Source organism: Manis pentadactyla, chromosome 1 (assembly GCF_030020395.1).
Source record: "Manis pentadactyla isolate mManPen7 chromosome 1, mManPen7.hap1, whole genome shotgun sequence".
Lineage (NCBI taxonomy): Eukaryota > Metazoa > Chordata > Mammalia > Pholidota > Manidae > Manis > Manis pentadactyla.
Window position 1 is genome coordinate 181489184 of NC_080019.1, and position 17942 is coordinate 181507125.

The window sequence follows — 17942 nt, forward strand, 5'->3', positions numbered from 1 at the left end:
TTTTCATTAAATAAAAAATTGGAGCAAGTTCATCTGAATGAGCTCAATAATTTATATAAAAAGAAACTACAGCCAGCAAGACTAAGTGACAAGTCTAAGGTCATATAGTCAAAGAGTATCAAACTCAAGCTAAAATTCAAGTAGTCAAACATTTTTCCTTACTCTAGGAACTTCCACATCTGTACTGTAAATTACAGTAGCCACTAGAACATGTGCTTCTGAAGCACTTGAATTATGGCTAGTCCAAACTGAGCTGTAATACAAGTGTAAAATATACAACAGATCTTTGAAGACTTAGCACCAAAACATGTCATTAATATTTTAATATTAGTTTTATATTAGATATGCTGGTTTTTAAAATATACTAAAATTAATTCCACATACTTCTTTTGACCTTTTTAAATGTGGCTACTAGAAAATTTTAAATTACATATGTGGCTCACATTATATTTCTATTGAACAGTACAGCCATATATTATATTAAGACATTTAAACTCTTTTATATGGTTTACATGGCTTGGTTCTTTTTTCCTCCTTCCCTTGGGAGTTCTTTATTGCTGCCCTTACCATCACTTGTCCTCACTATTTCAGCCACTATGGGTGATTTAATTTTTTTATATGTCATAATTTAACTCAGTCATTAATGTTTTCCAGTTTATACCTTAATTCCTCCTTCCCAACAACCCACACTACAAAAGAAAATACTACAAAAATTTTGACTAACATCTCCTTCGCACCTGCCAGAAAATGAAATGTTCCCGTATTATATTCTTCACAGCTTCATTGCTCCATACATCACGGTTGAGGCACTGGCATGCAAAGTCTTGTACATTTTGAATGTTTATCATCAGCCACTTATTCTGCATCTGGCCACACTCTTTCGCCTATGAGAGTAAAGTTACACAATATTTGTTAGAAACATGCTTTACTTGGCAACTGGTATGCTTCAGAATTCAGACTGTCCTCTTCTCCTAATTACTAAGTTTTTTCCCTCAAGTATGACATCTAGAATTTTCAGTATCTATGTTATTTTATTAATTTGCATGTATGTATGTATTTATACTGTCCATTTTCAAGTATTTTTCAAATTTAAATAAACTTTTTTATTTACTGTTATTTTTTCTAATGGTTGGATTTTTATTTTATAGTTGGCCCTTGAACAATGCAGGGGGTTAGGGGTGTTGACCCCCACATAGTTGAGAAACTGCTTATAACTTCTGACCCCCTAAAAACTTAGGCACTAATAGCCTACTGCTGACTGGAAGCCATACCAATAACATATATAGTCAATTAACACATAGTTTGTATGTTCTATGTATTATATACTATAGTCTTAAAATAAGGTAAGCTAGAGAAAAGAAAACGGTTTTTCAAATTGTTGCAAATCTCCAAAAAATTTCCAATGTAGTTATTGAAAAAAATCCATGTATAAGTGAACCTGCACAGCTCAAACCCATGTTGTTTAAAGGTCAACTGTACATTTAAACATCTTTACCTGAAAAAGATTCCACAAACTTAAGGTAAGTCACATAATTCTTTTGCATTGTCTCTTCCAATCCCTATCCACAAACATACCTCCCCTTTTTAACAGAGGTAACACGTGTGTATGTATTAATTTATGTTGTTCATTTTTTTCAGTACTGTTTTCTATACACAGTTCCAAATGTCATATTCATGATTTTTTATAGAATCACTCTAAACATTTCAGTAAAAGCTGCTGAAGGTTTCTTTTCCTAGGGTTGTTTTCCTAGAAGTAGATTTCAAAAAATGATATTACAAGATCAAAGAATGTTTCTGAATGATCTCCAAGAGACTCCCTGATTTGTGGCACAATAGCAGTCATGAGTGTGTAACTCTTCACCTCACTAACATAAAAACCTAAGAAGTGCTGTTAAATTGGAAAAGAATGGTAGAAGAGCAAATGAGCAAATGCTACCTCAAACCTTTGCATAGGAGCAATGATACAAAAGTCATAGTTTTGAATAATTTTGGACTGGAGTAATATCCTTTTCCAAATCAGCTTGATATGGGAAAACCTTAAGAATCAATTAACTCAGCTTACTAACAACTGAAGAACATACATCACTTTGCAGGTATTAGAAACTGTAAGACTAAGAATATCTTGATTTAAGATTTACACAGTCTTACAAACACTGTAATCCTATTTTTTGGTAGGAACTCCCAGAGAAAATGATTTTCTATATTCACTACTGATTCCACAGATGAGAACCTAAGTTCTAAATGGAAATCGCCATGTGTTAAGCCAGGAAGTTGTATTTAAGTAGTCAAAGGCTTATTTTAATGTATACAAATAAAATAACTTCTTGCTCCTAGGAAGTATACCATGGATACAGATTTAATAAACAGGTGATCAATGAGTAATTATACTGCCTTAATTGAAGAAAAAGTGTTTGAGAATAAAGAAAAAAATTAACACATTCTAGAGAGGAAGATTAGAGAGTACATATCCCTATAAAAGTGTAAATATACATAAACTGGCCTCAACTACAACACTGACAAGAAAAAAATTTGTAACACTTAAAATAATAAAAGTCCAGAATTTTAAAATGATGGAATCATTTGCTTTTAACTTTAAAAATTCATTTATTCATTCATGTTTTCATTACTTCTGATTCCTTCATTCAACAAATACTGAGTATTTATCACATTTCAGGTACTGTTAGAGGTCGTTACAGTTATAGCAGTTACGAAAACACAAAAATCTCTACCTTCGTGAAGCTTACAGTGGGGAGAAACCTTATACCAGTGTAAGAAAGTGAAGATGCTGTTTAAAAATTGCTGCTAGAAAAAGGGCCCAAAGAAGATGTGAATTTCATGCACACCAACGTTTGGAAGGAATTTAAGAGAGTCTTACACAATCTAAGTATACTAATTACATAAGTCAAGTACTAGAGATAAGAGTGGGCCATGGGGCAAATGATGAACCTCCCCTGTTGTAATCTATTAGGCTGTTCTGAATTGACATTCAAAAGCCATTATAAGTAGACCCAAGGGCAAGTGTGGCTACACCAAATAGAGAGGTATGTGATTAGGATTTATCTGTGACAAAGGGGAAACAGAGGGAGGCTAACATCTCTCAGTCCCAATCAGTTTAGGGAAATATGAAAAAGACAGAGTAAAAAATAATTTGTTTCAGTAACATGTCTACATAAAGTCAAGATGGAAATATATTAAAATATGCATAATACTTTTAAATGGAAATTATGATTTTATTTTCCCTATTAGCTTTCTAATTTTTCTCTAATTTTTGCCTAATTTGAATAAAACTATATAAGCTATATATAAACTTTATTCAGAAAAAAATGTTAAATGATGGAGTTATTACATATTTTGTTCTTTATTACATATTTTGTTCTTTATTACGTATTTTTTTCTTTACATTTTTAGCTAAAATATTTCCACTTGCATTAGTAGCAAGTACTTTTGAAATTAAAAAGCACTCTTGGATAATTAGGACTAGGTGTGTACATAACTGAATGGCAACTTCAATAAGTAAATATGTATTTCTTAAGAAAATAAGGAATATTATGGAAATTGTCCTGATTGTTTGTGTACTGTATAATCCAGACTACGCCATTCAGTAATTTAACAAAGATTTAAAAGGGCCGATTATGTGCCAGAAGCTCTTCTAGGCACTGTGGATACACCCTAGTAAAAACAAAGTAACTACGTTCATGGAACTTACATGCTAGTGAGGAAAGAAGAAAGTATAAGAAATGTTCCCTTGTCTGTAGTCAGATCACTGATCCCAAGTGCCTTGCTCACTCTGCTCTGGCTACACTGGTTTTCTTGGCTATCCCAGAACGAAACTTCTTTCCACCCTCAGTACCTTACACTTACTGTTTTATCTGCTCTTACACTGGAACTTCCGATGGGTCATATTCCCTCACTTAATCCAGGTTTCCACTCAAATCTCATCCTTTCAGAATCTTCCCTGATATCCTATCTAAAATGGTCCTCTCTCCTCACAATTTACAAACATACGTGAAACCTATGAAATTAACCTTGCTTTCAATTTACCTATAAGAATTAAGCACCTTGGATTCAAGGTGGCAGCATGAGAGGTGAGACAGAGAATTCCTCCCAAAACCACAGATATATGAAAATGTAGTTAACTGATACAACTAACCCTAAAACAACAAGAAAGAAGGTTGAACCAGACTGCATACAGACCTCTCGAACAGGGCAGGCCTCACGAAACAGGGTAATGTACGAAAGCCATAATCAGGCGGGACCCAAGCCCTCCCCCACCCCAGCTCACTGGCATGAGGAAGAGAAATGGAGCAGAGGAGGGGGTGGAAGCCTAGAACTGCTAAGCACCCAGCCCTGGAGGTCTGCTTTGGGAGCAGAAACCTACACTGTGTGGTGATCCAACCTACAGGTGGAGTGATAAGAGAGACAGATTCTGGTCATTTGTTGAGGAAGGGATCCACATCCGGCCACTCTGGGCCAAAGGAAAGGCAGGCGGTCTGAGAGGCATCCTAGCAGCGAGAGGGCTGCTGAAGGAGCAGAGTCTGCACGGAGCTTGCTGTGCAGGGGATGGGAGAGCTGGACAAGGTTGTCTGGGTGTGCTCTGTCCAGCTGGTTGGGAACACTGAGGAGCTTCAGGCGCCCCATCCCCCTCGTGGCCTACTCAGCTCGGAGGCCCCCCACTGTGACACGCAGCCTGCTGCGCCTTCCTCCTGGCCTGCCAACACCAGTTCACAAACCTGCAGTCACTGTACTGGCATCAAGCCAGCCAGAGGGAGGCCCCGCCAACAACAGCAAGAGAGGCAAAGCACAGAGGCTTTCATCTGTGTGCTCCGCCCACTGGCTCTTGACACCAGAGACAGGCACCCCAGACGGGAATCAGGAAACAGATCGTTCCTCCCCACAGGCACTAGCTCTGCTCCCCTACGACCCCCACCCTCACTCTAGGGGCTGGGCAGCTCCAGAGACTGGAGCTTCTGGGCACTAGTGGGCACCACACAGAAATATGAAACGTCAAAAGAACATTGTTTAGACCAAAATCTTACAAACCCCAGAAAACGGGTCAAATGAAACTAAGCTCACCAATCTGCCTGAAAGAGAGTTCAAAATAAAAATCATAAACATGCTGATGGAAGTACAGAAAAATATTCAAGAACTCAGGAACGAATTTAAGTCAGAGATTCAATCATTAAGAAATTCCATATCTGAAATGAAACATACAATGGAGGGATTTAAAAGCAGACTAGATGCAGTAGAAGAGACGTAAATGGGATAGAAATTACAGAAGAGGAATACAAAGAAGCTGAGGTACAAAGAGAAAAAAAATCTCTAAGAATGAAAGAATATTGAGAGAACTGTGTGATGAATCCAAATGGAACAATATTCGTGCTATAGGGGTACAAGAAGAAGAAGAGAGAGAAAAAGGGATAGAAAGTGTCACTGAGGAGGTAATTGCTGAAAACTTCCCCAATCTGGGGAAGGAGATAGTCTCTCAAGTCATGGAGGTGCACAGATCTCCCAACACAAGGGACCCAAGGAAGACAACACCAAGACATATAATAATTAAAATGGCAAAGATCAAGGATAAAGACAGACTTTTAAAAGAACCTAGAGAGAGAAAAAAGATCACATATAAAGGAAAACCCATCAGGCTATCATCAGACTTTTCAACAGAAACCTTAAAGGCCGAAAGGTAGTGGCAAGATATATTTAATGCAATGAAGCAGAAGGGCCTTGAACCAAAAATACTATAGCCGGCAAGGTTATCATTTAAATTTGAAGGAGGGATTAAACAATTTTCAGATAAGAAAAAGTTGGGAGAATTTACCTCCCATAAACTACCTCTACAGGGCATTTTGGAGGGACTCCTATAGATGGAAGTATTCCTAAGGCTAAATAGATGGGATCCAAGGGACAGACAAAGAGAACACAATATGATTCATAACACAGAAAGAATGGATGAGGAAGAAAAAGGAGGAGAAAAAAAAAGAGAACCTTTAGGTTGTGTTTGTAATAGCACACAAAGTGAGTTAAATTAGACTGTTAGAGAGTAAGGGAATTACCCTTGAACCTTTGGTAACCATGAATCTAAACCTTGCAATGGCAATAACTACATACCTATTGATAATCACCATAAATGCAAATGGTCTGAATGCACCAATCAAAAGACATAGTCACTGAAGGATTGAAAAACAAGACCCATCTATATGCTGCCTACAAGACACTCACTTCAAACCCAAAGACATACACAGACTGAAAGTAAAGGGATGGAAAAACATATTTCATGCAACTAAAAGGGAGAAAAAAGCAGGAGTTGCAGTTCTTGTATCAGACAAAATAGACTTCAAAACAAAGAAAGTAACAGAGACAAAGAAGGACATTACATAATGATAAAGGGGTCAGTCCAACAAGAGGATATAACTGTTATAAATATGTATGCACCCAACACAGGAATCACCTACATATGTGAAACAAATACTAAGAGAATTAAAAGGGGAAATAGAATGCAAGGCATTCATTTTAAGAGACTTCAACACACCACTCACTCCAAAGGATAGATCCACCAGACAGAAAATAAGTACAGAGACAGAGGCACGGAACAACGTATTAGAACAGATAGAACTAACAGACATCTACAGAACACTCCATTCAAAAGCAACAGGATACACATTCTTCTCAAGTGCACATGGAACATTTTCAAGAATAGATCATATACTAGGCCACAAAAAGAACCTCAGTAAATTAAAAAACACTGAAATTGTACCATCCAGCCTCACAGATCACAAAGGTATGAAACTAAAAATGAATTACAAAAAGACACGAAAAAGCCCACAAACACATGGAGTCTTAATAACATGCTCCTAAATAATCAGTGGATCAATAACCAAATAAAAACAGAAATCAAGCAATATATGGAGACAAATGACAACAATGATTCAACAACACAAAAATCTGTGGGGCACAGTGAAGGCCATGCTAAGAAGGAAATATATTGCAATACAGGCCTACCTCAGTAAAGAAGAACAATCCTAAACGAACAGTCTAAATTCACAATTAATGAAACTAGAAAAGAAAGAGCAAATGAGGCTAAAAGTCAGTAGAAGGAGGGACAAAATAAAGATTAAAGAAGAAATAAATAAAATTGAGAAGACTAAACGAATAGAAAGAATTAATGAAAGCAGAAGCTGGTTATTTGAGAAAATCAACAAAATAGATAAACCCCTAGCCAGACTTATCAAGAAAAAAAGAGAGTCTACACACATAAACAGAATCAGAAATGAGAAATGAGACAAAAAAACACTACGGACAACACAGAAATACAAATAATTATGAGAGAATACTATGAAGAATTATATGGTAACAAACTGGATAACCTAGAAGAAATGAATAATTTCTAGAAAAATACAATCTTCCAAGGCTGACAAAGAAAGAAACAGAAAATCTAAATAGACCAATTACCAGCAAAGAAATTGAATTGGTAATCAAAAAACTACCTAAGAACAAAACGCCTGGACCAGATGGTTTGCTGAATATTCTTTTTGGTGTCATTAATCTACACTTACATGAGGAACACTACGTTTACTAGGCTGCCCCCTTCACCAAGTCCCCACCACAAGCCCCATTACAGTCACTGTCCATCAGCGTAAGATGCTGTAGAGTCACTACTTGTCTTCTCTTTGTTGCACAGCCCTCCCACCACATTATACATGCAAAACATAAAGTCCCCTTTTTTCCTCCACCCTTCTCTCTCCCTTCCCAACCAACCTCCTAGTCCCTTTCCCTTTGGTAACTGTTAGTCCATTCTTGGGTTCTGTGATTCTGCTGCTGTTTTGTTCCTTCAGTTTTTCTTTTGTTCTTATACTCCACAGATGAGTGAAATCATTTGGTACTTGTCTTTCTCCACCTAGCTTATTTCACTGAGCATAATACCCTCTAGCTCCATCCATGTTGTTGCAAATGGTAGAATTTGTTTTCTTCTTATGGCTGAAAAATATTCCATTGTGTATATGTACCATATCTTCTTTATCAATTCATCTACTGATGGACACTTAGGTTGCTTCCATTTCTTGGCTACTGTAAATAGCGCTTCAATAAACATAGGGGTGCATCTGTCTTTTTCAAACTGGACTGCTGTATTCGTAGGGTAAATTCCTAGAAGTGGAATTCCTGGGTCAAATGGTGTTTCTATTTTGAGCTTTTACAGGAACCTCCATATTGCTTTCCACAATGGTTGAACTAGTTTACATTCCCACCAGTAGTGTAGGAAGGTTACCCTTTCTCCACAAACTCGCCAAAATTTGTTGTTGTTTGTCTTTTGGATGGTGGCCATCCTTACTGGTGTGAAGTGATATCTCATTGTGGTTTTAATTTGCATTTCTCTGATGACTAGCGATGTGCAGCATCTTTTCATGTGTCTGCTGGTCATCTGAATTTCCTCTTTGGAGAACTGTCTGTTCAGATCCTCTGCCCATTTTTTAATTGGATTATTTGCTTTCTATTTGTTGAGGTGTGTGAGCTCTTTACATATTTTGGATGTCAACCCTTTATCGGATCTGTCATTAATGAATATATTCTCCCATACTGTAGGATACCTTTTTCTTCTATTGATGGTGTCATTTCCTGTACATAAGCTTTTCAGTTTGATATAGTTCCACTTGTTCATTTTTACTTTTGTTTCCCTTGCCCGGGGAGATATGTTCATGAAGAAGTCGCTCATTTGTATGTCCAAGAGATTTCTGCCAATGTTTTTTTCTAAGAGTTTTATGGTTTCATGACTTACATTCAGGTCTTTGATCCATTTCGAATTTACTTTTGTGTATGGGGTTAGACAATGATCCAGTTTCATTCTCTTACATGTAGCTGTCCAGTTTTGGCAACATCAGCTGTTGAAGAGGCTGTCATTTCCCCACTGTATATCCATGGCTCCTTTATCATATTAATTGACCATATATGCTTGAGTTTATATCTGGACTCTCTATTCTGTTCCACTGGTCTATGGATCTGTTCTTGTGCCAGTACCAAATTGTCTTGATTACTGTGGCTTTGTACTAGAACTTGACGACACGGAGCATAATTCCGCCTGCTTTCTTCTTCCTTCTCAGGATGGCTTTGGTTATTTGCGGTCTTTTGTTTTTCCATATGAATTTCAGAATTGTTTGCTCTAATTCATTGAAAAATGTTGTAGGTATTTTGATAGGGATTGCATTGAATCTGTAGATTGCTTTAGGCAGGATGGCCATTTTGACAATATTAATTCTTCGTATCCATGAGCACGTGATGAGTTTCCATTTGTTAGTGTCCTCTTTAATTTCTCTTAAGAGTGTATTGTAGTTTTCAGGGTATAGGTTTCTCACTTCCTTGATTAGGTTTATTCCAAGGTATTTTATTCTTTTTGATGCAATTGGGAATGGAATTTTTCCCTGAATTCTCTTTCTGTCAGTTCATTGTTAGTGTATAGGAAAGCCATAGGTTTCTGTGTATTAATTTTGTATCCTGCAACTTTGCTGAATTCAGATATTAGATCTAGTAGTTTTGGAGTGGATTCCTTAGGGTATTTTTACATACAATATCATGTCATCTGCAAATAGTGACAGTTTGACTTCTTCTTTACTAATCTGGATTCCTTGTATTTCTTTGTTTTGTCTAATTCCCATGGCTAGGACCTCCAGTACTATGTTGAATAACAGTGGGGAGAGTGGGCATCCCTGTCTTGTTCCCGTTCTTAGAGGGAAAGCTTTCAGCCTCTTGCTGTTCAGTATGATGTTGGCTGTGGGTTTATCATATATGGCCTTTATTATGTTGAGGTCTTGCTTTTATGCTCATTTTGTTGAGAGTTTTCATCATGAATGGTTGTTGAATTTTGTTGAATGCTTTTTCAGTGTCTATGGAGATCATCATGTGGTTTTTGTCCTTCTTTTTGTTGATGTGGTGGATGATGTTGATGGATTTTCTAATGTTGTACCATCCTTGCATCCCTGAGATGAATCCCACTTGGTCATGGTGTGTGATCCTCTTGATGTATTTTTTAATTTGGTTTGCTAATATTTTCTTGAGTATTTTTGCATCTATGTTCATCAGGGATATTGGTCTGTAATTTTCTTTTTTGGTGGGGTCTTTGACTGGTTTTGGTATTAGGGTGATGCTGGCTTCATAGAATGAGTTTGGGAGTATTCTCTCCTCTTCTATCTTTTAGAAAACTTAAAGGAGAATGGGTATTATGTCTTCTCTGTATGTCTGATACAATTCCGCAATAAATTCACCTGGCCTGGGGGTTTTGCTCTTGGGTAGTTTTTAAATTACCACTTCAATTTCATTGCTGGTAATTGGTCTGTTTAGATTTTCTGTTTCTTCCTTGGTCAGTCTTAGAAGGTTGTATTTTTGTAGGAAGTTGTCCATTTCTTCTACGTTTTCCAGCTTGTTAGCATATAGGTTTTCATAGTATTCTCTAATAATTCATTGTATTTCTGTGGGGTCTGTTGTGATTTCTCCTTTCTCGTTTCTGATTCTGTTGATGTGTGTTGATTCTCTTTTTCTCTTAATAAGTCTGGCTAGAGGCTTATCTCTTTTGTTTATTTTTTGTTAAAGAAGCAGCTCTTGGTTGCACTGATTTTTTTCTATTGCTTTATTCTTCTCAATTTTATTTATTTATTCTCTGATCTTTATTATGTCCCTCCTTCTACTGACTTTAAGCCTCTTTTGTTCTTCTTTTTCCAATTTCGGTAATTGTGACATTAGACTATTCATTTGGGATTGTTCTTTCTTCTTTAAATATGCCTGGATTGCTATATACTTTCCTCTTAAAACTGCTTTGGCTGCGTCCCACGGAAGTTGGAGCTTTGTGTTGTTGTTGTCATTTGTTTCCATATATTGCTTGATCTCTATTTTAATTTGGTCGTTGATCCATTGATTATTTAGGAGCATGTTGTTAAGCCTCCATGTATTCATGAGCCTTTTTGATTTCTTTGTACAATTTATTTCTACTTCTATACCTTTGTGGTCTGAGAAGTTGGTTGGAAGAATTTCAATCTTTTTGAATTTACTGAGGCTCTTTCTGTGGCCTAGTATGTGGTGTATTCTGGAGAATGTTCCATGTGCACTTGAGAAGAATGTGTATCCTGCTGCTTTTGGGTGTAGAGTTCTACAGATGTCTATTAGGTCCATCTGTCATAGTGTGTTGTTCAGTGCCTCTGTGTCCTTACTTATTTTCTGTCTGGTGGATCTGTCCTTTGGAGTGAGTGGTGTGTTGAAGTCTCCCAGAATGAATGCATTGCATTCTATTTCCTCCTTTAATTCTGTTAGTATTTGTTTTACATATGTTGGTGCTCCTGTATTGCGTGCATATATATTTATAATGGTTATATCCTCTTGTTGGACTGAGCCCTTTATCATTACGTAATGTCCTTTATCTCTTGTTACTTTCTTTGTTTTGAAGTCTATTTTGTCTGATACTAGTACTGCAACACCTGCTTTTTTCTCCCTGTTGTTTGCATGAAATATCTTTTTCCATCTCTTGACTTTTAGTCTGTGCATGTCCTTGGGTTTGAGGTGTGTCTCTTGTAAGCAGCATATATATGGGTCTTGCTTTTTTATCCATTCTATTACTCTGTGTCTTTTGATTGGTGCATTCAGTCCATTTACATTTAGGGTGATTATTGAAAGATATGTACTTATTGCCATTGCAGTCTTTAGATTCATGGTTACCAAAGGTTCAAAGTTAGCTTCTTTACTATCTTAATGTCTAACTTAACTTGCTTATTGAGCTATTATAAACACAGTCTCATGATTCTTTACTTCTCTCCCTTCTTATTCGTCCTCCTCCATTCTTTATATGTTAGGTTTTTTATTTGGTGCTCTTTTGTGTTTCCTTTGACTGCTTTTGTGGGTAGTTGATTTCATTTTTTGCCTTTAGTATTTGGTTGGTCTGCTTTCTTTGCTGTGATTTTATTTTCTCTGGTGACATCTATTTATTCTTAGGAGTGTTTCATCTAGATCAGTCCCTCTAAAATACCTTGTAGAGGTGGTTTGTGGGAGGCAAATTCCCTCAACTTTTGCTTGTCTGGGAATTGTTTAATCCCTCCTTCATATTTAAATGATAATTGTGCTGGATACAGTATCCTTGGTTCAAGGCCCTTCTGTGTTGTTGCACTGAATATATCATGCCATTCTCTTCTGGCCTGTAAGGTTTCTGTTGAGAAGTCTGATTATAGCCTGATGGGTTTTCCTTTGTAGGTGACCTTTTTTCTCTCTCTGGTTGCCTTTAATACTCTGTCCTTGTCCTTGATCTTTGCCATTTCAATTATTATGTGTCTTGGTGTTGTATTCCTTGGGTCTCTTCTGTTGGGAGTTCTGTGGGCTTCCATGGTCTGAGCGACTATTTCCTCCCCCAGTTTGGGGAAGTTTTCAGCAATTATTTCTTCAATTACACTTTCTGTCCCTTTTTCTCTTCTTCTTCTTCTCGTACCCCTATAATGCGGATATTGTTCTGTGTGGATTGGTCACACGGTTCTCTTAATATTCTTTCATTCCTGGAGATCCTTTTATCTCTCTCTGCCTCAGCTTCTCTGTGTTTCTGTTCTCTGGTTTCTATTCCATTAATGGCCTCTTGCACCTCATCAATTCTGCTTTTAAGTCCTTCCAGAGATTGTTTTATTTCTGTATTCTCCCTCCCAACTTTATCCGTTAGCTCTTGCATTTTTCTCTGCAGCTCCATCAGCATGGTTGTGACCTTTATTTTGAATTCTTTTTCAGGAAGATTGGTTAAATCTAACTCCCCAGGTTGCCTTTCAGGGGATGTCTAGGTTATTTTTGTCTGTATCAAATTCTTCTGCCTTTCCATGGCGATAGAGGTAGTTGCAGGCAGTTGGCACATGTGTCAGCTGGGAGAACAAAGTCCCTTCCTGCTTGCCTGTCACCTTCCCTTCCTGTTAGACCGGCGACCCCTAGGCAGCTTGTGCTGGGCAGTTGTGTGCTGACAGGGCTTCTGAGTCTGGCCTGTGCTGCTGTGGAGGATGTTCTCCGTGGCTGCTGTGGGCGTCGCCAGTCTCACGCTGCTACTCCACTATGGTGGGGCCATGCCGGAGGGGGAATGGGTGGGAGGCTGTTTATCGTCGTGAGGGGACTCAGAGCTGCACTGCCTCCCAGGGGGTTAGGGCGCCTGGAGTTCCCTGGGATTCCCAGCTGCTGGGCTGACTGTGCCGGGATGCTTCTGTCCAGCTGTGAGGCTCCTGTCTCTTTAAGACTTTCAGAGCACTCACTTTTCTTTTTTTCCAGGGGTGCCAGCTGCGGGGCTGCTCACAGGATTTACTGTTCTGTTTCCCTAATATCCAGCACACCACACACTGTGTGTCTCTGCTTTCGGTGTGGATGACTAGGGCTGGGTATTTAGTAGTCCTAGGCTCCCACTCCCACCGCACTCCGACTCCTCTCCTTCCGCCAGGGAGCTGGGGTTGGGGGCATGCTCGGGTCCCGCCGGGCTGTGGCTCATATCTTACCCCCTTCATGAGGTGCTGGGTTCTCGCAGGTGTAGATGTAGCCTGGCTGTTGTACTGTTATCTCCTGGTCTCTCTTTTAGGAATAGCTGTATTTGTTGTATTTTCAAAAAGATATATGGGGAGGCGGAGCCAACATGGCGGCGTGAGTAGGACAGTGGGAATCTCCTCCCAAAAACATATATACTTTTGAAAATACAACAAACACAACTAGCCCTAAAAGAGAGACCAGAAGAAGCAGGACAATGGCCAGACTGCAGCTACACCAGCGAGAACCCAGCGACTGGTGAAAGGGGTAAGATACAAGCCCCGGCCCGGCGGGACCCGAGCGCCCCTCCCCCCAGCTCCCAGCGGGAGAACAATAGGCAGAGCGGGAGGGAGACGGAGCCCAGGACTGCCGAACACCCAGCCCCAGCCATCCGGGCCAGAGCGCAGACACAGTACATGCCCAGGGGGCCCTGGATACTGGGGGAACAGGGAGTAAGACCTCTGAGCGGGTGCTGAAGCTGATGCCCCTGTGACAAAGAAAAGCGGGGGCTTTTTGAAAGTCTTAAAGGGACAGGGACTTAACAGCTTGACGGAAACAACCCAGGTCACAGTACAGCAGCTGGAAATTACAGGGAAAACCGGGTGCACTAACCCCCTGGGCAACAGCTCTGAGACCCCTCACGGAGGCAAACAGTCAAGCAGGCCCCCCATCCATTACCCCACCGGGCGCTGCGAAAGCAGAGAAGCAGCCTGAGACAAATTCCGCCCACAGAAAGGGAAATTTCTCCCTTCCGGCCAGGCAAGACACAAAGACCCACTCTACACGCAATTACCCAACACAAGCCACTAGGGGTCGCAGTTGCCCCAGTAAAGAAAGGCCAGTAGCAAGTGAAAATTTTGGCCCTCCCAGCTGACAGTCAATAGCACCTGTCAACATGAAAAGGCAAAAAAATATGATCCAGACAAGACTAACCCAGACAGCTTCAGCATCTGCTACATCTTCCCCTGAGAAGGAATCTGGGGAGATAGATTTAGCCAGTCTACCTGAAAAAGAATTCAAAACAAAAGTCATAACCATGCTGATGGACTTGCAGAGAAATATGCAAGAACTAAGGAAGGAGAATTCAGAAATAAAACAAGCTCTGGAAGGACTTCAAAACAGAATGGACGAGATGCAAGAGACCATTAATGGACTAGAAAACAGAGAACAGGAACGCAGAGAAGCTGATGCAGAGAGAGATAAAAGGATCTCCAGGAATGAAAGAATTTTAAGAGAGCTGAGTGATCAATCTAAAAGGAATAATATAAGAATCATAGGCATTCCAGAAGAAGTAGAGAGAGAAAAGGGGATAGAAAATGTCTTTGAAGAAATAATTGCTGAAAATTTCCCCAAACTAGGGGAAGAAATGGCCTCTCAGACGACAGAGGTACACAGAACTCCCATGACAAGGGATCCAAGGAGGGCAACACCAAGACACATAATAATTAAAATGGCAAAGATCAAAGACAAGGACAAAGTATTACAAGCAGCCAGAGAGAAAAAAAAGGTTACCTACAAAGGAAAACCCATCAGGCTATCATCAGACTTCTCAACAGAAACCCTACAGGCCAGAAGAGAATGGCATGATATACTTAATGCAATGAAACAGAAGGGCCTTGAACCAAGGATACTGTATCCAGCACGACTATCATTCAAATGTGACGGTGGGATTAAACAATTCCCAGACAAGCAAAAGTTGAGGGAATTTGCCTCCCACAAACCACCTCTACAGGGCATCCTACAGGGACTGCTCTAGATGGGAGCACTCCTAAAAAGAGCACACAACAAAACACCCAACATATGAAGAAGGGAGGAGGAGGAATAAGAAGGGAGAGAAATAAAGAATCATCAGATTGTGTTTATAATAGCTCAACAAGCGAGTTAAGTTAGACAGTAAGACAGTAAAGAAGCTAACCCTAAACCTTTGGTAACCACAAACTTAAAGCCTGCAATGGCAATAAATTCATACCTTTCAATAATCACCCTAAATGTAAATGGACTGAATGCACCAATCAAAAGACACAGAGTAATAGAATGGATAAAAAAGCAAGATCCATCCATATGCTGCTTACAAGAGACTCACCTCAAACCCAAAGACGCGCACAGACTTAAAGTCAAGGGATGGAAAAAGATATTTCAAGCAAACAACAGAGAGAAGAAAGCAGGTGTTGCAATTCTGGTATCAGACAAAACAGACTTCAAAATAAAGAAAGTAACAAAAGACAAAGAAGGACATTACATAATGATAAAGGGCTCAGTCCATCAAGAGGATATAACCATTATAAATATATATGCACCCAATACAGGAGCACCACATACCTGAAACAAATATTAACAGAACTAAAGGAGGAAATAGAATGCAATGCATTCATTCTAGGAGACTTCAACACACCACTCACTCCAAAGGACAGATCCACCAGACAGAAAATAAGTAAGGACACAGAGGCACTGAACAACACACTAGAACAGATGGACCTAATAGACATCTACAGAACTCTACATCCAAAAGCAACAGGATACACGTTCTTCTCAAGTGCACATGGAACATTCTCCAGAATAGACCACATACTAGGACACAAAAAGAGCCTCAGTAAATTCCAAAAGATTGAAATCCTACCAACCAACTTTTCAGACCACAAAGGCATTAAACTAGAAATAAACTGTTCAAAGAAAGCAAAAAGGCTCACAAACACATGGAGGCTAAACAACACGCTCCTAAATAATCAATGGATCAATGACCAAATCAAAATGGAGATCCAGCAATATATGGAAACAAATGACAACAACAACACTAAGACTCAACTTCTGTGGGACGCAGCAAAAGCAGTCTTAAGAGGAAAGTATATAGCACTCCAAGCATATTTAAAAAAGGAAGAGCAATCCCAAATGAACGGTCTAATGTCACAACTATCAAAATTGGAAAAAGAAGAACAAATGAGGCCTAAGGTCAGCAGAAGGAGGGACATAATAAAGATCAGAGAAGAAATAAATAAAATTGAGAAGAATAAAACAATAGCAAAAATCAATGAAACCAAGAGCTGGTTCTTCGAGAAAATAAACAAAATAGATAAGCCTCTAGCCAGACTTATTAAGAGGAAAAGAGAGTCAACACAAATCAACAGTATCAGAAATGAGAAAGGAAAAATCACAACAGATCCCGCAGAAATACAAAGAATTATTAGAGACTACTATGAAAACCTATATGCTAACAAGCTGGGAAACCTAGGAGAAATGGACAACTTCCTAGAAAAATACAACCTTCCAAGACTGACCCAAAAAGAAACAGAAAATCTAAACAGACCAATTACGAGCAACGAAATTGAAGCGGTAATCAAAAAACTACCAAAGAACAAAACCCCCGGGCCAGATGGATTTACCTCGGAATTTTATCAGACATACAGGGAAGACATAATACCCATTCTCCTTAAAGTTTTCCAAGAAACAGAAGAGGAGGGGATACTCCCAAACTCATTCTATGAAGCTAACATCACCCTAATACCAAAACCAGGCAAAGACCCCACCAAAAAAGAAAACTACAGACCAATATCCCTGATGAACGTAGACGCAAAAATTTAGCAAACCGAATTCAAAAATACATCAAAACCATCGTACACCATGACCAAGTGGGATTCATCCCAGGGATGCAAGGATGGCACAACATTCGAAAGTCCATCAATATCATCCACCACATCAACAAAAAGAAAGACAAAAAACCACATGATCATCTCCATAGATGCTGAAAAAGCATTTGACAAAGTTCAACATCCATTCATGATAAAAACTCTCAGCAAAATGGGAATAGAGGGCAAGTACCTCAACATAATAAAGGCCATCTATGAAAAACCCACAGCCAACATTATATTGAATAGCGAGAAGCTGAAAGCATTTCCGCTGAGATCGGGAACTAGACAGGGATGCCCACTCTCCCCACTGTTATTTAACATTGTACTAGAGGTCCTAGCCACGGCAATCAGACAAAACAAAAAAATACAAGGAATCCAGATTGGCAAAGAAGAAGTCAAACTGTCACTATTTGCAGATGACATGATACTGTACATAAAAAACCCTAAAGACTCCACCCCAGAACTATTAGAACTGATATCGGAATACAGCAAAGTTGCAGGATACAAAATCAACACACAGAAATCTGTGGCTTTCCTATATACCAACAATGAACCAACAGAAAGAGAAATCAGGAAAACAACTCCATTCACAATTGCATCAAAAAAAATAAAATACCTAGGAATAAACCTAACCAAAGAAGTGAAACACTTATATTCTGAAAACTACAAGTCACTCTTAAAAGAAATTAAAGGGGACACTAACAGATGGAAACGCATCCCATGCTCATGGCTAGGAAGAATTAATATCGTCAAAATGGCCATCCTGCCCAAAGCAATATACAGATTTGATGCAATCCCTATGAAACTACCAGC

General features: G+C 39.0%; 1 protein-coding gene across 1 annotated transcript in view; it reads right to left on the reverse strand.

Annotated features, from left to right (window-relative positions):
* Positions 1-17942, reverse strand: part of UBXN7 (UBX domain protein 7) — a 78498-nt gene that overhangs the window by 22220 nt on the left and 38336 nt on the right. The window contains exon 6 of the mRNA XM_036926317.2: positions 738-884. Within this exon, the coding sequence (XP_036782212.2) occupies positions 738-884 (147 nt within the window). The remainder of the gene's footprint in view (positions 1-737; positions 885-17942) is intronic.